This window comes from Zeugodacus cucurbitae, chromosome 6 (assembly GCF_028554725.1).
Source record: "Zeugodacus cucurbitae isolate PBARC_wt_2022May chromosome 6, idZeuCucr1.2, whole genome shotgun sequence".
Lineage (NCBI taxonomy): Eukaryota > Metazoa > Arthropoda > Insecta > Diptera > Tephritidae > Zeugodacus > Zeugodacus cucurbitae.
This window is the reverse complement of record NC_071671.1, coordinates 49,186,228-49,207,041: the sequence shown is the minus strand read 5'-3', so window position 1 is coordinate 49,207,041 and position 20,814 is coordinate 49,186,228. Positions and strand designations below refer to the sequence as shown.

Genomic DNA, 20,814 nt, shown 5'->3' with positions numbered 1-20,814 from the left:
CAACGCGAACGGGCGGCAAAACAAAAACAGCAGCCACACAGCTACGAAGGCGCAAACGATGTTAGTGACGACTGACGACGGACCACGACCATTGCGACCGACGCGCACAACGTCAGTTGATACGGCGTAACATGCAGACTCAGCTTAGGTGAGCATGTAGTGATACATATATGTGGATGTTTGTATGTATGTATGTTTCTGGTCATATGGAGGTGCTCGCACGAATGGCGCTGTATGTGTGTGTGTATGGATGCGTTGAGCTGTTTTCGCTGTTTTCGCTGTTACTGCTGTTGCTGGATTTTCACTGTCGTTTTTGCGCTGTTGCTTTGTTGGTAGGCGTATATAAACACACAAACATACACACACAGATATTCATATATTTATTCTATGTATGTATGTATGTTAGTAATAACGCTTTGCACCGATGTGACTCCCCACGCGCTGTCGCGAATTTTTTTTGTTGTTGTAGTTGTATTTTTCTTTGAAAATATTTTTATTGTTGTTGCACTTTCGTTGTAAACGCTGCGACTTTAATACATTGTTGTTGTTGTTTTTGACCAGTGCTATTTTCCAAGCGGCAACCGCGGCGGTGCGCCCAACAACCGCTCTCGCTCGCTTTCAAGCGCGTTGCGGTCGTAGCTATGGCAACAACAACAGAAAATACAAAATGCGGTAAGCGCAAGGAGGAGTATTAACAAAAAGACATATTAACAACTGCAGCTCGGCGGTGAAAACGACAAGGATGGAGAAGGCGTCAGGCGGTACAGATTTCTGGGAATATATGAACGCTGCCGCTGTGATACAGACAGCTGCAAGGTAGGTTAGCGCGCCCTACATGTATGAATCTATATACTCATATACATGTACATATTTACATATACATATGTATAAGCGCATGCAACCGCTGAACTCAATGTTGGGTGTTTTGTGGCGCGCGCCCGCCGTACTCATATATTAGGCGCTGTACGCGTTGGTGACGCGCGGCCGCCGCAATGCACACAAAATAACAAAAACTGTGAATAGCAGCGCAATCAGGCCACAGCGCGTACGCACACACACACCAATATAAATTCAATACATACATATATATATACACGGCACGGTTTGACGACTGCCAAACAAAAACGCTATCAACCAAGCAGCGACAGCGCAAATACAACGCCGCGCACGTTATGAGCAAGCAAGCATAGTGGAGCCATTAACTGCGAACACACATACAACGCGCGCTCACATACATACAAGCGCAGCAAAGTATAAGCAACGAGCAGTCGTCAGGCAGCTCGCCGCAGAGAGGTGAAGTGTGCGCACAAGCGTGAGCGCTGCCGTGCGCGCAATATAGATGGTATGCTGTGCGGAGGAGACAATATTGCTGACTAGCGCGGTGAAGGGAGTGCAGAATACTATGCTTATAGAGCAAGAGAGAGACGAGGTGCAACGCGGTGACTGAAAGCGCTATGTACAAATGTATATACATCTGTAAGTTCGCGCGTCGCGCAGAGTTTGAAATAAGAAGAGGCTGCATGGATGGCTGGCTGCGTGGATGAGGGCAGGAGATTTGAAAATGTAGTACGGCGTACAGCGTACAGCGCACGGCGGACAACGACAAGAACAACACACGATGGATCGATGGATGGATGGAAGGTTGAAAGTAGGTACATATACATACTTATATATGGCGTGCTGGCGTTGGTTTGGCGAACAAATGATGGCAAATGGCGATGTCGCTGATGACGTTGGCGTAGGCGTTGACGTTTGTGCTGACTGCAGCTACCACAACGCAGCAAATGCAAAAACAAAAATCCCAACAAAATAACACACGAAACAAATGAGTCGAACGAACGAACAGCGTTGCTGTACGGCCACGGCACCTACAAAGAGGGCGCTAGGAGCGGCATGAATGCGCACAGCGACGAGTATATACCTGTGTTTGTATGTAAGTATGTCTGTCTGTTTGTATGTTGGCGCGCTCGGACGATGACGAGTTTTTGTGCTTAGAGCGCGCACCATGTTGGCGGCGGCATTAAGTTGGAACGGGCTGTGAAGTAGACAACAACAACAACAGCAGTGGACAACAGCACACACGAGCTATGTAAGTGTATTAACGATGCGTTGGAATATGGCAGGCGAAAAGCGAAAAAAACAACAACAAATAAAAGAAATAAAAAGAAAAAATACAGAGCGAAAAGGAAAAAAACCAACAGCAGTTACGGCTGCTAAAAATAACACGCACATTACGCCAAGCAACGCAACAGAGCAGATATGAAGGAAGAGGTGGGGGCACTGGTGCACGCGCCGCATCGTCCAGGCAGTGAGTGGAAAATTTTGTTAACGCAGCCAATAGAGATGGCCTTGAAGTTCACTGAGCGGAACTCGAAGGCAGTTATGCGCGACACGAGCGCATAGTGGAAAGGATATTATTGCAGTCGTCTAGCGCTCAATATTGTTTATGTAATTTAAATTGAATACGAAATTACAGTACGCTTGCGCAGGCGGCGCGTGAGTCCTTTCGATTAAGAATAAGAGAAACGCAGATAATTTGCGATCAACAGAAGATCGACAATTGAAGCGCTCTGCGAGAAATGCCACGAAAAACTACCGCTTAGCAAATATCAGCCTACAATCTGGCGCCCACTCCTTCCCCTTCACCCTTTCCAGAGCGGTAACTAAGCGCACTTTTAACACCAATTGGATTTCGATTTCTGCAACAATAGTTCGGTCAAATAAACGCTGACTGGTACGCTATACCGACATGCGGTCGTCGTGTTAACCATAGCGCGCCATTGGAACCGCACATGCAGCGGACAACAGCAATGTTGCTTGTCATTCGCTGATGTGGACGACGACGACGATGATGAGCTGCGGTTCGTTATATGCGCGCCAGCAAGTGAAGGAGACAATAACAAAGCAACAGCAACAAACAACCACAGTAGCAACAATAGCAACAGCAAAGGCGACAGACATCGTGAAAAACTCCATTGCTTAGCTGAGTGTGTGTCGCGAATCGGCGCACTGCCTGACGTGCTTGACCAAACATATCACTGCACATACCGTCGGTCGGTGGCAACAACACACAGCGCGCAGTAGTAGCAGTAGCAACGGCAGCCAGTCACAGTTAAAGCCATTGCCATTGCCGTCGTCGCAGCAGCAGTAAAAGCAGCTTAGCCTCCTTGTCGGTCCCTGACCGCCTGAATGCCTGCTTGCCGCTTTGCTCGACGGCCGACTCGGCGACTTTTGTGCAAGACGATGACTACCGCAACAACAACGACGACCGCGATGACGATGTCGACGAATCCATTGTAAGTTGAGCCAACAGTCGTTCGTTTGGACGGTCGATTGGAGGGTCACTTAGTTGGTTGTTTGGCCGGCTGGCTGGTCGCACGGTCGGTTTGTCGGCTAGCTGGCTGGCTGACTCGCAGGCAGTAGCAAGCGAAAGGCGCGCGAATACGGCAAACCGTAAAACTAAATGCGCGCATGTATGTATGTTAGCACTCATACCCATCATGGCAAATGCACAAACGCGCTTCGACTCGGCACTGCCCGGCCGCTAGTGCTGCATGGAGGGATGTGTGCTGTGCGCGCTGTTCAGCACTATTGCGGCGTGGCGATGTCGGTGGTGGTGTGTGTGACGGTGTAATGGCTTGGTGTGGCGTGACTTGATGCGACGCGAAGTGGGGTGACGATGAGCCGCGCAGAACACAAAAGAGTAGAAAAGTGTAGCGCTAGCACTCTGTGTGTATGTTGGGGGACGTTTGACGACGACCACGACTGCTGCGACAATAGCAACAACAACAACATGCAAGCAAGTAAGCAAAACAACAAACACGACGACCGCTACGAAGCGAAGTTTACGCGACTCGAGCGAATAAATGCGAACCATACACAACTATATCTACTCATATGTATGTACATATGTATCTTTGTATATGCGCGCTCATTGTGCGCCATACACGTCAGCCTTTGGCGGCCAACAGCGGGCGGCACGTGGGGGAAACTCTACATGCTGACTTTTCAGGCGGCCACATTCAGTCAGCCAGCCAGCATACCCCTTGCCTTACCACGCCGCATCGCTCCACCTCCGTCGCTTAGTTGCGGCTCTGCGATGTTTTGCCTTTAGCTGGCGCATAACCAACAGCCACGCATTAAAGGGAGCGCAGCATATTGGCGACGACGAGGAAAAACGTTAGGGGCGCCACAAAGCGCGCACATCAGCTTTGGTTCGGACGGTCGGTCGGTTGGATTTGTTGTTAGCTGTGTGTTTAGTGCCTGCCGTATTGGATGGGGTCGTCGCCGTCGTCATCGTCATTCGTCGCTTGCTATGCTTTCAGCCGTAGCGGTCGATCGAATAAATGGTTAACGGCGCGTTGTCGCCGTCACTGCAGCGCACGTTGTTGATGAGCGCACGAGTGTGTATGCTGGGTTCGTCGATTGGTTGGGAGTGCGGACGGTCGGTTGGTTGTTGACTGGGTGTGCGAACTGTGTGCGCTTTGTCATGTATGTATATATATTATGTGTATTTTGTGGAGGCGGACGCACACAATATATAACGACGCAGTAAAGTTGTCGTGCGCGGAATTGTTGTTGCACTGCTCGCAACTGTACACCGTCGTACTTTTGTATGTACACCACATTATAGCAGCAATTACTTTTGCTTGACGTAGGCGCTTGCATACATATACCGCCTGATTCTTTTAAGAATTGTGCTTTGGCAACTAGACTTGCTAGCGCTGCCATTCTAGCGTCTGTAAGTGAGTTTTAGACGGCTTACTACTGATCACTCATAGCAATGCAGTGTGTAAATGATACCGTAGCGCCTACAACATCGCCTTCTTGCAGCAGCAATAGCTTTCAATATCGCCTTCTAGAAGCAACACCAATCAAACAATTTTAACTTCTAGCAGCAACAATGTCATACGCTGCTCCAGTAACACCATTAGAGCGAACGTATCCCCATCGCTGTCCTAGCCTCACCTGTGCCATTTGCGAAGGCCGCGTTGCTGCAGCTCGTACGCTCAGTTCATCATCATTATCATCATCAACATCATTATCATCAACCGCTTATACGACAGCCTCGGCAAATTCATTTCTATTAGCCGCCGCCGCTGACTGCCACTGACTGACTGTTGACTGCTACAGCCTGTTCTTGTTATTATTGTTTTTTAGTTTTTTTTCTCGCCACTACTATTCCACAATCGGTATTTGCCTCCATTGCTGAACCGCCTTCCACTTTCAGCGTCGCCATACTAGCGCGCGCTTTTGTTGCTTACTCTGCCGCTATCAATGGTACTGTTGTTGCTGCTGCTGCTGCTGCTCCTACAGCCGTTGATGATGATGGTGCTAGTGGTACGTACGTTGTTGTGTTGATGGCATTGGCATGGCGCGGTAGTGTGGTTGTTGCTGGCGGCCGCCTTTTTGTCGTCGTCGTCGTCGTCATCGGCACTGCCAAGCATCGTTGTTTGCGCTGTTCTTGCTGGCGTTATTATTGTTGTTGCTGCTGCTGTTGTTGTTGTTGTTTTGGCTGCATGCCTTCTACTGTGTGCGCTGTTGCTGTTTCCGTCGTCGCCGCCGCTGCTTGCTGGTGCGGCTGTTTTAGCTTGCTTCATTTTTGGTATTTGCTTTTGTTGTTGTTGTGTGTGTGTGTGTTTTGTTCACAGCGCTGTTTTGCCTGTGTCTCAGCTCTGCTCGTGTCTGTCGAACCGTTGCGCGGTGGTTGTACGTGCGCTCAGCTCATTCAAGTGTCCAACTTTTGTCGGAGCGGTCGCATCGGTACGGATAAATTCACACAACGTTCAGAGTCCGCTGGCAGTCAGCAAGTGCGGTACACATATACATATATATATATATGTATGTATATATATAAACGACAGCGCCTACTAAGCTATTGTGTGTGTATACGGTGAATATATACATTTGTATAGTGTTGTTGTTATTTGTGTATCATAGAAATATATACGCGCGTATATATTTATGACAGTGTTATAAAAAACAGTGTTTCGCCTATACATACATATGTACATATATGTATAGTATATATGCATATCCCCACAGATCGTTTGGCGTTAATATGCAACTGCATCTAGACACTAAATATATATATGAACGCACATATATATACACACACTGACAACTGAACGAACGCTATTGAAAGCGCAACTCAACGCGTTACACTACTGCTGCCGTTGTTGTTGTTGTTGTTAGTGCTTTTGTTATTGCGCGGCTCTACAGCTGCCTCGTCACAGCGTTTTTGCCTTTACTCATACACTATATATACATACATACGTACATACGTGAGTTTATATGTACGCTTCGCTTGCTTATAATCAGCGCTGTGTAGTAGTCGCCCCGCCGCTACCGCTGCCTTTGACGTTGCCGTGGCCATTGCCATTGTCCGTCAACTAGTAGTCGCAGCATTGCCACTGTGTACGCTGTGTCTTGCCACCGTCGGGCAATCGATACTCGCTAGCTGTGGTCTGCGTGCCGTGCAAGACCATCATCAAAATCCAACTGTGAGCGGCGAGTGCGCGTTTATGTGTACATAAATACATAATATGTATATATATATAGTCACAAACATATCTATTTATGTGTGTATGTGTGCTTGTGCGTTGCGTACGCTCGCTAATAACGTCTAATTGCAAATAATACGCCAAGCAAGTTGTGAAGAAGGTGCGCGGCCAGCAGCAAGTGTACAGACATATGCGTATTACTCGTGTATACATATTTACTACAACACATTATCGCTGCGTACGCGTATCACAACAATTAACAATTGATAAACAACAACAAAAACCATTAAAGAAGTGAAAATAAAAATATTTTGTCATTAACCGGTCAAATCAAATGCAAACAAATGAATTTTAAACCGATAAATTTTTCGATAAACAAAACAAATGTGTAGTAGTGTTGTTGCTGTTCGGCTGATGAAAACAAACACAATGCAAAGTTGCAGCTAAAACATAAACATTGAAGTTGCCAATAGATAAATATGTGAAATTAAATAAAAAATTAATGAAAAAAAGAAAAAAAATAATTAAAGAATTAAAAATATTAATAAAAAAAACAATTTTGACTAAAAAACACAATATTAATTAAAAACAAATAAAAAATTATTTAAAAACAATAATAATAACAAAACAACAAAAATAAAAACATTAAAATTAATTGCGACACAAACACGCACACTTGGAAGCACACAAAATGAAGACTCCACGCGGCGCTAGCGAGTCATCCACAACATCCGACAACACAACCGAATTCATTGATATCGTTAAGAAGTATGATGTTGTTTATAATACACACAATCCTGATTATAAAAATGTCGAAGTGAAAATGAAGGTTTGGTCGCAGATTGCCGAGGAGATTGGCCTGTCAGTTGGTAGGTGTTTAAACGCAAGTTTCCTAGCATACTTATATGCGTTTGTGTGAATGTTATTTACAAAGTTATTTACATGTTTATTACATACAGTGTTGTGCAAAATAAATGCAGAAGTACTTGAAAAAGCTTTTTAATTAATTAATTTATTTTTTCAATTTCAAAGCATGGAGTTGTTAGGATTTTACATAGTAACTAAATCAAATCAAGTTTTGTCTTCTAAGCAGTCCAATTCACACTCTTTATAATACAAAAATAATGTTGTATATTTCTAAGTGTGTATATTTAAAGCTAAGCGTTCTAATGAACGGAGTTTTTAAAGAGTGTTAAAGCTTTTATTTAATGGTAAACTCAATAAAAATACAGTAACCTCTCGAAAAGTAAATTCTCAGAAAGTAAATAATCGCGGAAAAGTTAATCACCTTTAAGATTATACATGCACCTCGAAAAAGTAAATTTTTTAATTTTTTAATTTACTTTTCAGAGAGTGTGATAAAAAATTCGATTCGAAATTCGTTTTAGTAAATAAACTCTCCTACTTGATCCACTAGTTTAAAAATGAAAACGATGCAAATCAGGTGTCAGACTTTTTGAATTGTCGTACAAAAATGGTCAGAAAATATATATCAAAAGAAAACAAAAACAAAAGAATATTCAAGATTTTTTCTCTTCATAGTAAATACATAAGTATGTATGTAAATGTAAATATGTTTTTCATGTAAATCCATATGTTTTATTGAAGCAAATAAATGAATGAATTTTTTAAGTTTAAAAATGCATTTAATATTATAAAAACAGATAATTTATGTATATATTTGGAAAAGTAAATTATTCGAAAAAGTAAATTACCCAAAATACCAATCGATTTACTTCTCGAGAGTATACTGTAATAACATATCTGATATTTTGGCTGTATAAATTCATATATAGAGTGTTTGGACAGTATTGGACAGTATTGGATAGATAATGTAGCCACCGAAAAACCGCTCGAAGACCATCATTTTTTTTAATTTGTTCAGTATATCTCCACAAACAGTACCCCGACGCTATTAAATCATTTGTCCAAACTGAAAAATATACTTTTTATATGGTTCGATCACAAAAAAATAGAGAAATAGATCCATCACCCTTCTTTCTATACTCTTCAAGTTAGGAATATGCCTTATTTCATAGTCAAAATCTGTATATACGAGATGTAGAAACAAACCTGCGAGTTGTCTCCAAAAATTTACTGAATTTAAAGGTCAAACACATTTTTTTACAGTTGATTTGACAGTTATCCCCCTTGGAAGTTCTAAACCCCTAAAAGCACGCTATACATTATAATAATTGGGTTGGGAAGTGCGGTAAATGATGTATTTATGATAAACGAACTAAACGAAATACGTAAGAACAAGTCCGGTTTCTTCAGGTCAGATCAGTTTTTAAATATCAAGTATAGTAAAAAAAAATATTTTATATTTGAAACAAATTCACTATTCTGTTTTTTTTTATACATTGTACGAACAAAGATCATAAGAAAATATAAAGTATCTTCAAGAAAGAAAGCTGACTTTAAATTTACTTACAGCGTTTTCTTTTCTCGATCTTTATATTTCAACATAATACAAATGCTGCATTACCTCTTCGAATGTGTTCCATTTTGTACATGATAAAGAACAAATTATTCATATTATGCTGGTCAACTTTCACTCAATTTCCATATCAAATTCCTTATATTTTGCACAACACTGTATATACTTAAGTATCTATACATTGCAAACAAATGAAGTAGGCGAAAATCGAATACAAAAACAAAAATACAAAATCCAAATAAATAGCGAACATCCAGAGGTAAAGAAAACTGCGAAAACAAAAATAAAATGAATTTCGCTGATTTCACAGCCAGCGACTTGTATGCTATACCTTACGTGTATTCCTTTTTCACAAGTCTTCCTTAAACAAAAAGCAACGACAAAGTTCGCACACATACACATACAAACAACTGAAAACGCAGCCGAGTGTAAGCTGGATTTCCTAAGTGTATGTATATACAAATATATGTATGTATATATCCATGTATCTGTTTATCTGTATGTGCCAGATCTATCCACTGTCACAGTATATACTCGTACACTAAGAAATATATTGAATTTTCAGTCACGGCACATACATATACATATGTAGATACATACATAGTAGAACCAAAATCATTATGTATATATACATACATACATACATACATATATAAGTGCGCTTGTGCGCTAATGTACGTCAACGACACATCCTCTGACGAGTGTCACACCAGTCGGTGGTACTACGCTGCTGATGGCTACCGCGGCGGTTGTGGATGAGGGAGGCGGTGGCGCGCAAGCAACTTGCAGCAAAACAAACGAAACATTAAAACACCGCACAAAACGTAGGCCAAACCGTGCGCGCTCTCTATGCGAGTACACGTACGGAGCAGCTTGCCTACAAACAAACACACACAAGCACATGCATGAGTGGTTGTGGATGCGAAAGCGCTGACAAAGCGAGCGGTTGACCGCTTCAGTGCAGCAGCAGGGTGGGTGGGTGTAACTAAAAACAGCTTGTTTTCACTAGTTTGAAGTGAGAGAGCCACTCGCCGGAGAGCGAGCGTTCAACGTAGAGCAGCTTCTATGCGTTTCAGTTAGTTTGTGGGCGAGAGCGCGCGCGCACAAGGCCATTTCGATGGAAGCAAAAACCAATTGACCGCTGTCCGCTGACCGCTGGTGGAAGCAAACCCACAGGAATATACATACATATGTACATACATATAATATAACGGTGGATATGTATTTATTGGACTACTCAGCTGAACTGAACTTCCACTGCCCGTTTTATAGCCCCCGTGAGCCCTCCGCACCTTGTCACTTATTGATGAGCAGCGGTAAGCAAATAAGTTCAATATGCATATACATATCTATATGTATATAATGTACATATGTATATAATGTACATAGCCTATATTTGTTTGTATATCATCGCCTCAACTAAAATTTACTTTCACCTCCAATTTGCCTGCTTGAAACGAGTTGCGCCGTCGCAATAACGCAAAAATTTCGTGCGGAAAATCTACCGACAGCGCCACTGCAACCCACTCGAACACCCTGTACATAAATAGCGAACGTGTTACTCATGATTTTGCGCACTCTCGCTGACGATTCAGTTGACTTGACTCTCTAAGTTCTTATGTGTTTGCCACCACAACGGCGATTTGTTTTTGTTCTTTGCCTGAGCAAGGAATTCATGGGGTGTGATGGGCATATACAGTGTCAATATATTTGTATGTATGTATGAGTGCACGCGTTGAGGTACATTAGGGTGATCCACTTTCCTTGGTTATTTTATTAACTTCGAACTGGCATTTGTCTTAGCTATATTTTTAAATAATAGTTGATATGTTCAAGCAAAACTCTTAGACTCTCTCTGGTAGACTTTTTTCTAATTGGAATTCATATTTTTAAAGACTGAATTACGTTAGATCTTATTGCTTTATAAGATACTGTATGGATTAAGTAGAAACAGGAGAGAATAGTAAGAAATGATGTGAAATCAACTTCCTCAGCTTGTTCAGGTTCTTACTGAAGAATTGGAGAGTTTAAGTCTTAAAAAGTAGGTAACGAGTCAAAATTGGTGAAATAGATCCACTTTATTATACTTCAATGAGCTTAGTCGAAGCTGATTTATTTTGTTTTTAATTTTTTTTATTGATGTTTTGATGTTCTCAGTTTGGTTCTGATGTCAATATTGTATTTTTTTGTATATTCATATTTTTCTTATAACTTTAATTAACACTGTTGCCGTGTTTCCACTGAAACTTAGACCCCTCTCCTTAAACTACAGAAAAATCTGAAAGAGAAGCTTTCTAGCAGCAAATATACTCGCTTTCTCATTCTCGGTTTGAGTTGAGAAGTTGGTAGAGCTCGCAAAAAAAATCGAAATTAATTTCAAAAGATGTACACAGAAAAATTATGAGCAATTCTAGATTTTGAGATCTAAGGAGTTTCCTCATGTTTATTAGAGATACAAAAATCTTAAGTGATTATGAGAATGCATTATTCTAAGCTTTTATTTTTTACCAAATCCGTATTTAAACACGATTTTCATTCATTAATTCTCACATACTCTACTTCTGATATGGCGAGAAGTTTTTAGAACGTCAAATAATATCCGATTTCTTAAATTCTAGAGTAGTTCTATGTTTCGCGCCTGTATGTATACTTCACTAAAATGAAGAAATTAGTTTTACTCATTTATAATCGATAATTTACGAATATACTCATATATAATTACTACTAACAACTTAATTAGTGACTTGAAATCTATATTATTTGGAATTTAACGTAATCTGACCCACCTAAAAGTCATTTGAGATTTTTTCACAAAACTTTGTACCACCCTAATGCAACAACCACCGTTCGTTCGTCATACACACATCTCAATATGTATTAGTACACAAAACGAACTACTCTCACATAGATACTTATGTACACAGTATATATGTACGTACACTTTTTCCCAACAAATATTAATGACTTCCAAACATTCGTGCACTTACAAGCAGTAATGCAAGTCGAAAGCCGCATCACATATAACCAATAGTAGCCGTATAAAGCAGCTACATATAACCCAGGAGAGAAGAAACAAAACGTATTTTATACATCGCGAATAACCGCGTGAAAAGTGTGATAAGAAACATCTGATTATGTACGCACACAAGCGCGAATATTTTCGCGGAATATTTTATCAATAAATGTTGTGATAACAACAAAAACGAAGACATACATTCGCACATATACAGCGCGTAAATACAACTGTACATATGCATAGGAGGTGGGAATATTGGGTTGAAATTGTGTTTCAAAAACTGAATAATTTTTTTTTTTTTTTTGAAAAATTGTATATTTTTCGCATGTTAAAAGTGTAAATTTTGAAAATCATTGAAAAAATATTAAAATTGGTGAAAAAATTGTTGTTTTTTGCTGAATTTAGAAAGTGTATATGTGTATGTGTTTACATGCATGTGCAACCCCCAGTTGGTCAAACAACTTCCTGCACACACATTTGAGCATAAACACTAACATACATACATACATGTATTGATATATACAAAAATCGCGTAGGCGTTAGTATATGTATCTATATTATGTACATATGCGTGTATATGCATGTCGCGGGTGGTTGAGTACGGCGTTAGAACGGTGATTTACCTATAATCAATGAAAAATCTGCCGAATTAAAATTTGAAAAACAATTTCTAAATAGAAATGATAACGGTTAAAGTCTAATTGGAGCGCTCTAATACAATAAGAATTGCTACAATCGTGTTCAAAATAGTATCACCATAAAGACAAAATTCAGAAATTGGAAATAAATATATAATCTAGTTTCAATGTTATACTCAGAAATAAAGTGAGGTTAACAAACTGAACTACAGTTGAATCAGTTTGACCTTTGTGGCATCATTCTTATATGTTTAGTGGTAGTTAAACAAATTTTCACAATCCACTTAGATTTTTGAATGTCAAGACTGTCTAATAAGAAAAAAATAACCCAAGATTCCTAAGAAAAATTTTCAATTTCAATGCTGACGAATGGAGGTGCACTGGCCTAGTACAAAAAAGGTACATATTAAAAATTCAATCGCTCATACAGGTTTAGGGCTAGAAAAAGTATTGCACAGAACAAATGCTTTCCGAGTTCAGTCCATAAATCTCTTTAAAATTATTTCTTAGTTCAGTTTTAGGTTAGGTAACCACATAACAGCTTCCAATCAGATTCGGTATCTCCGCCTAAACTACTTTTGTAATATTTTATCAGAGTGAGACTTTCCACACGATCTAAAAACTTTCAATCAGCAGAAATATTGGAAAGAGAAATCTTTTGTTTCGATTGCTAAGAACTCTTCTGGTATATGTTTTGCACAACACTGTAATTCAACTGTCTTTTCACTGTCAATCAATATTAATAAATTGTGAGACAACCACTAAATCTAAGCTAAGATCTTATACTTTACTCTTCTAAAATCATATCCATTATCATGTTCGCTTAATAAACTTTTCTTTTTTTATCTTTGATTGATCCTCTGGTCACAGACTGCCTTGTGCCAATATTTAACGCGGGGATGTACCTACTTTTACAAATGTAAAATTTATGACAAAAGCGGGTATGCAATCACCGAGTATAAGCAGTAGGTGATATGAAAGCTCAACCTATACTTAGACACACATACAAAAAAAGCTCAGTAAAATAGTATATGAACTGCATCTAAAGGTGCATACAGTGGGTGATAACAAAGGCGAACAATCAAGTGTAAATCATGTTTTTTTTTGTTGTAATGACAGAAAACATATCCCAAGCCAAATTTAAATAATACGTATAAAAAACGTTTCAGTTCCGGTTACGTTAAACCGATTGTTATGGGAATGGAAATCACGTATTCTCACATTGTCAAATTGTCAAACTTATTTTCAAACAACTACAGACCTTTTTATTAATATTATTGGTTTAATCTTCCATGATTCTAATCTGAGCAATAGTTAGGTTATGTTCATTTAACGTACATCAGTGTATAGAATGCCGATATCGGATTTCTCACAAATTAGGTGTACGAGATCTACTCACATCTAATTGCCACATTCACATAATCTCAGCGATATTTTAACATAACCTCAAAAAATGCATACAAAATAAACAACACCGTGTATTTTATAAGGCACTTAAGGACATTTGTATAAACAATTTGTGATTATTGTTGAAGCCACTTAAAATTGCTTATTTTAAATTTTTCAAAATTATATTCGGAATTCACAATAAATAAAGTATTATTCAATCTCCGAGCTCAGTTTTTAAACGAATACAAATATAAAACACTGTATGAGTGGTTAAGTATATAGTTACATACAAATATAATGGGTCTCGCTAATAATTGAGCTGATGAAAAAATGCGATATTTATGTACTACTTGCGAACCAATGCAATGGAGATATCAACGCAAAACAGATTTAATGCACCGCTGGAAGTATATTTAATTACCAACACAAAACATTCTAAATATTTTTGTTGTAAATTTTCTCGCACAAAATATGAATTTGAAAACTCCAAATAATTGATGTTGTAGCAGCACTTTCCTTTCGTGGTGGCCTTCTGAATTCCTTCTTACCTCTAAAGCTGTGAAAAAATATAATAATTTCTATTAAAAAATACACGAGCGCACTCACAACCAAGTAACGACTGAACGGACGTGACAAATTGAATGCTATGTAAGCCGGAACAGAAGAGCACAATATTGTTGAATAGCAAACTGCTGATCGGGCAAAGCTTTTGCGAGAAATATTAACACACAAGCATGTAGATACATTTGTATACAAAGAAATTCGTTGAAGTGCAAGTTGTATACAAAAATAAATACATATGTATGTACATATATTTAGTTATGATCGTGCATTTGCAGCAATAAAGTAGCTTTAAAATTATTTTCTAACAAACTAACTTTGTGAATTGTTATTAAAATACTGAAATATTTATCATTTATTTACCTCCTGCAGATGCATCGAAACGAAAATGGAAAAATCTACGCGACAGTTATACCAAATATTTGCGTTCATTTCGGATCGGCACGAAAACATCAAAGAAATATCAGTATTGGGCACATGCCGATCATATGGATTTTCTGAAACCCTATCAGGGACCCGGCAGGTATGCTTGCTATTAAATACATTTACCCCAATGTTTTAACAACAATTTAGCCTTACGGCCAATGGTCATTCTTCCAGACATTCGAACGGCAACTCGAACAGTAGCAACAGTCACAAAACCAATGAAGATACCGAGGATACAGAGTGCGATTTTGGCTTTCAAGTATTGACTAAAGCGACAGCTAACAACTCTTCATCGGATGATGATATGAAATTTAATGCCACAGCAACAATGCCGACAAGCACAACGGTACAGACACCAGCAGCAGCAGCAGCAGCAGCAGCACCACCACCACCGCCGCCGCCACCGCCAACATCACAAACAACAGTAGCCACCATACCACCGGCGGTGTGTAGCACGATAACAAATACAACGGTCACAGCTGTGCCATCGACACACAATCCACTCCCCGCACATTTTCCACTCACAGCTATGGTTTCAGTAGCGGCAGCCTCTGCTGCTTTTTCACCCAACAATTCGGCTGCAATTAATTGCATTGCACCGAGCAATAACAATGCTGCAGCGACAGCCGCCTCCGTTGCAGCGCTTACCAACAATTGTGGTGGTACACCAGCGGTGACCGCCACAGCCGGTGCACTTGTGTTGCCGGTGCCATCATTGCCGACAGTGCAGTTGCCACCGGTACAACCGTTGAACAAACCACTTTTGGGTCCCATCTCGACTATGGGTCCAACAAATATGCCACCAGCACAGATATTCCCCTTGCCACCACTGGCAAATGTTCCAAAACCAACGGCGTTGATGCCGGCTAGTAGCGCTGCCAGTAGCGTAGGTTGCCTGATTATTGAACCGCAATTATTCGCCTCGGCCGACACATTCAAGAAGGAGCTGAGCGCTCCCACTATTGGTCTATTCCATAACATAACGTCACCCGCAACGACTACCGCTGCGACGGCACGCATTAACCCACCGCTGATATCGAAGATACGTCGTGTGCAGCCCTCACCACAAACGGCTGCTATTAATCTCAGCTTCAGCGCCACACAACAACAACAAACGACGAATAATAACATCAACAACAGTAATACGCTTAATAATAGCAACAATAATAATTGTGGTCAACCGCCACCGGCTAAAGTACGCAAAACAAGTGATCGCGCAGAGGTCGATATATCGGCAATATTGCAGGCGAATCGCGACCTGGATGCCAATACGTTATTTTTCCTTAGTCTGGCGCGTATGGTACGCGCAATGCCAACCAAATTCCAATCGCTTGCGAAAATGCGTTGCATGCGTATTGTCAGCGACATAGAATTGGAATTGGAGAATGTAAATGAATGTGGTGGCATGCCATCACATGATGATTCACATGCTGGCAAATTTTGTAGCATAGATTCATCGCCCTCACCGCCGGACGGCGCAACCATTATACCAAGTAATCCCGTGACAGACACCGGGCCAACAGAGCACTTTGTTTATGTGATGTCGCCATCGCGTGTGGAGAGCATGATTGATATTTCATCCGACGAGGATGGCACCATGAATGGCAATTAATTGGGTACAAATTTAAATAACTCAATAATAAAGTAGTGAAATGTAAATATTTTATCAAAGATACTCAGAATAAATTTTAAGATAATTTTAAAGAAGTCAAATTTTTTTTTTAAATAACAAAAACAAATAGACCGATGTCACAGAGTTACACGTAAATACAAACCAATTTGAGGTTGAATCAAATTCGAACGAATTAAAAGGAATTTTTGTTTTCACGTTAAAAACCTTACGCATAATAAAAATATATCGATAATTAATGTTATGCCTTTAAAATAAACTATTTGGCGTAATCTAAAAAATAATATTTTGAAACAACGAATAATTAATTTTTTTTTTCGTTTATTTTCACACTTCTTCATAGACAACTAATAATTGCAGCTAGCTTTTTACAGCATGTATGAAAATAAGATAGACTACTCGTTGTTATAAAAAAGTAATCCACATTTAATCTCTAGTTGGAAAGTTTTACACACCAAAATGTTGAATGAATTTCATTCAAAGTCTACAAATCTCACTAAGCGAGATTGAATCGCTCATTTCGCAGCAGCTTTAATCCTAACCTTGCACTTTGCTCTTGGCGGTGAAGGCAAAGTAAGCAATACCACCAACAGCCAAAGCGGCTACCAACTCAGCCTGCACCCATGGGCCCTTGTAAGCACTCTTTGTAGCTACAGTGATATCAACAAGCGATTTCACATTAGCAACTTTGTCGCCATCACGTTGTGCCTTACGTACGTTGGCATAACCTTCCTCATCGAATAGACGTACAGCAACATTGCCACCGCCGCTTTTCTTGATCTCCTGTGTCCAGCTTACCTACATAACATAAAAAGCAATGTCAAATGCCACATCACAACTAACATTTATCTCACTCATGTGTGGAAAACTTACTTGGTATTTGCCATCGCCAATCTTGGCAACTGGTACAATTTTTCCACAGGGGAATTCAGCGAACAAGTTGGGTTCAGCGCTGTTGCCACAGCTCAATGAGAATTCACCAACATGCGCCACTTGTGTAAGAATTGTAGCATCCTGAGTGCTGAAGGATGTCACACTCACTTTGGGGCTTGTGCAGGTGCTGGCGAAAGCGGCACCAGTGCAGAGGCACACCAAGAATAAGGCGAATAAATTACGTGACATTATGATTTTTATTTATTAAGAGTTAATAGAAAAAACTGTTTAACAACTTAGCACAACGTTGGAATAAAATGCGATAAACCAGAGTAGCTTTCACTTGGAAGCAATTTTGACAATTGTATATCAGAAATGTCATGCCACGTCGTGCAGTACGGCAAACTTCGGTAAACACATCGTCAGTTTTCGTAGTTACGTTCGAAACAGTGCGGCCAAGTTAATTATGTGAAACGCAGTTCGAAAATAATGCAGCAATTACTTGGAAATTTGAATAAACTTTTTTTTTTCAACAAATAAGTTTTGTTCATTTAATGATTCAACAATTTGTTCTTAATATACACCAATTTTAGTAATCCTTTAATATCATAGTTAAATTCTAAATAACAATAAACTACAACCCTCAGAGCACAGTATGTAACTACATACTTAAGTACATACCGTGATTGTTATTACCAATAATTTTAAATATTCTAATTAAAATTACATTATCACAGCTATTATGTTAAATATAAAATTGTTAATTATTATTCAGAACTTACCGAGTAGAATTATTAATTGCAGACAATTTCCTAAGTAAAACTCACAACGATTTAAACAACGCTCACGAATCCCCTTAATTTGAAACTGTTAGTTTCGTTAGAATTGGCGATGGGAGTTGATATAAAACGATTAGTTTCTACTAAGATCGAATACAAATGTGCACGGGTTGTTAAATGTATCAATAAGAGTAGTAGATTGTTTGAAATTAAATTTTGTAGCCAAAACAGCGAATATTTTAAAATATACAATTGAACTTCCCTGATTCTAATCACCATAATCCACAAAAAATCTTCGAGTTATAGAGACTTCGACTTCCTCCTTATTATTAAAACTAAAAATATGCAAAAAGCTATAAATATTGATGTATACTGTGAATAAGTGTTATTTATTTACTACGCATACAGTTTTATGAACATAAAGTGAGCAAAAAAAGTTTACTTACAAATCTTTTGAAACATCCATGGTCTGAAAATCTAATTAAAACAAACAGTATTCGCCATTTTTGTTTTACAATGTTCAACGATAGTATTGAGATTAAATATTTGGCGTAATAATGCACTTCATTTCTTCCAGGAATTTAATATTTTCAAAAAAGAACTTACTTAAATCTTCAATTGTTTAAATAATGTTGCAAGAAAATTTTAATTTTATGTCTAACATCAAAGTATAAAGTCGAAATGGGGCGTGGTCATGAAATTTCATTTCAGACTCGGAGAATTATCTTAGACTTGTATTTACAGGGGAATGGAGCACGTGCAATTGACCGAATTATTAACAAACCGCCATAGAGTGAGCAGACAATAATTCAACCATATGAAAAGTCTGGAACTTTACAGGTAAAACCACGTTCAACGCGTCCATAAAAGTTGACACTCCACGGTGAATGTAAAATCCTGGGAGCAATACAGCCAGACCCAAGACAATCAGCACCAGAAATATAGAAGGAAGTATTACGCTGTTCAGGGTGTAGAGTGCATCCTCAAACCATTCGAAATTTGCTTTACAAGAAGGGGTACAAAAAACCTGTGAAACCTTTTATACCTCGGGTCTTTTGTCGATGCACCCGCATTTCCAAGAAAATACGCTGATGAACCTGACTCGTTTTGGGATGACGTAATATGGAGAAACGATCCACAATTAAGATGTTCGAGTTATGTAAATTCGTCTATTCCAAAATACTTACAACAACTCAACAACTTTTAAGATGGTTTCCTTGACATTGACCGACTCTTATTAGCAAATTTGATTTTTTCAAATAAATATAATTGTTGAAGTACCGAATACAATAGAAAATAGTAAGTTTTCTTCATTTTTGTTATAAATATTCATATTTTGCTTTTTGTTAATGGGAAACAATGCATTGTTAATCAAAAACCAAAGGATTCACGTTTATTCGCTTGAATGATTACTTGCTTATTTAAGCATTTGAATAAATTTGGCGATTTGAATTTTGTTTGAAGGTTTAAGTGTTTGTTGCTACAAAATGACGGCATTTAGCAAGTAATGTGACCCTGAAATTGACTGTTGCCCGATTTTGGTTGTTACGAGCACCAGTTTACATACATACATACATATGATACATAAATGGATTTGCATATATGATTGTATGTATGTATTTACAAATGTATATATTTACATGCATTTAGTGCTTTGTTCACTTTGATTGCTGTCATGCACGACAACTATGCATGCCTATCACAATTGCCAAATTCCAGCTGTCATAGATGCCACCAAATTCCTCCGGCACTATATATGCCAACTACTATATATTCCAAATATATGTGCTTATAAATGCATAAGCGTGTATATTCCATTCGCATTTGACATTTGACTTACTAAAATGTGAGCAATTATAGTTTAGTAGTGCTGTCTCAAAGTGAGTGCTATGGATTTGTGAGAGTTAATATGTCTTTTATTTTGTTTTTATTTTGCTCAAATTCTCTTCACCATTTCTATTACCCTTCAATCGTTTATGCGCCTCATTTATTAACAGTGAAGCTATAATTAGCGAAGAATTTGCGCGTTCGCAGCAGGAGTTTTTGTGGGTGCCGAAAGTATGTCATCAAGTTTTGACGAGGTAAGATTTCATAACTGTTTCTCAAGTGCAAATGCGATGTGATGTCACCACAAAATCCGCAGACACGTGTCGAGTGTCCTTGTAACATTTACAATACAGTACTATATCGTAAAACTGAATTAAAACAGTGACAGGCGGGTTATAGCAGAAATAAATTTCGGACATGAAGACAATGAGCACAAACGCATAGACGTGTATGTACTGTAAACTTCTGTTGGGCTGATTCTGGCTACTGATACTACTTCTCCCAAACTTAGAGAAGATAATTTGAAGACTAAAAAAAAACTAACAACTACTTCTAATTCGTAAGAAGTTTAGAGAACTATTCGGCCGCAGCAGCCTTCCCTAGCCTTTGTCCATAATAAGAAGACTGAAACTATCGGGGATCACACTTTCAGGCATTTTTTAATAAAACTTTCGGCATATATTTGTTCGAAAAAAAATAGTTACAATAAAAATAAAAAATACTTCGTTCATT

The 20,814-nt window shown here is 39.0% G+C and overlaps 3 protein-coding genes across 11 annotated transcripts in view; 1 reads left to right on the top strand and 2 right to left on the bottom strand.

Moving 5' to 3' along the window:
* Nucleotides 1–18,375, bottom strand: part of LOC105217735 (cyclic GMP-AMP synthase-like receptor) — a 29,815-nt gene extending 11,440 nt beyond the window's left edge. Inside the window, exon 1 of one of the 5 annotated variants that reach the window (XM_011192882.3) lies at nt 18,259–18,375. The gene's annotated coding sequence lies outside the window, so the exon portion shown is untranslated. Of the gene's footprint in view, nt 1–14,534; nt 14,678–18,258 lie in introns of those variants that run through there. The other 4 variants (XM_054234776.1, XM_054234775.1, XM_011192877.3 and 1 more) reach the window with 4 other exon arrangements.
* LOC105217733 (rhoGEF domain-containing protein gxcI) lies at nt 1,379–16,680 on the top strand. 5 transcript variants are annotated; one of them, XM_054234771.1, is made up of 4 exons: nt 11,512–12,205; nt 12,886–12,996; nt 14,920–15,070; nt 15,121–16,680. In XM_054234771.1, the coding sequence occupies exons 3-4, from the start codon at nt 15,036–15,038 to the stop codon at nt 16,583–16,585; spliced, it is 1,500 nt and encodes a 499-aa protein (XP_054090746.1). In that variant the 5' UTR covers nt 11,512–12,205; nt 12,886–12,996; nt 14,920–15,035; the 3' UTR covers nt 16,586–16,680. The 5 variants fall into 5 exon arrangements, with proteins under 5 accessions (XP_011191176.1, XP_011191177.1, XP_054090746.1 ...); XM_011192874.3 differs by lacking the exons at nt 11,512–12,205; nt 12,886–12,996 and adding an exon at nt 1,379–7,372; XM_011192875.3 differs by lacking the exons at nt 11,512–12,205; nt 12,886–12,996 and adding an exon at nt 1,382–7,372 and having other exon boundaries at nt 15,148–16,680.
* Nucleotides 16,908–17,857, bottom strand: LOC105217732 (translocon-associated protein subunit delta). The gene is made up of 2 exons (XM_011192873.3): nt 17,477–17,857; nt 16,908–17,401 (listed from the first exon to the last, which is right to left on the bottom strand). Exons 1-2 carry the CDS (start codon nt 17,723–17,725, stop codon nt 17,141–17,143), a joined length of 510 nt encoding a protein of 169 aa, XP_011191175.1. The 5' UTR covers nt 17,726–17,857; the 3' UTR covers nt 16,908–17,140.
* Nucleotides 18,376–20,814: the final 2,439 nt, after the last annotated feature.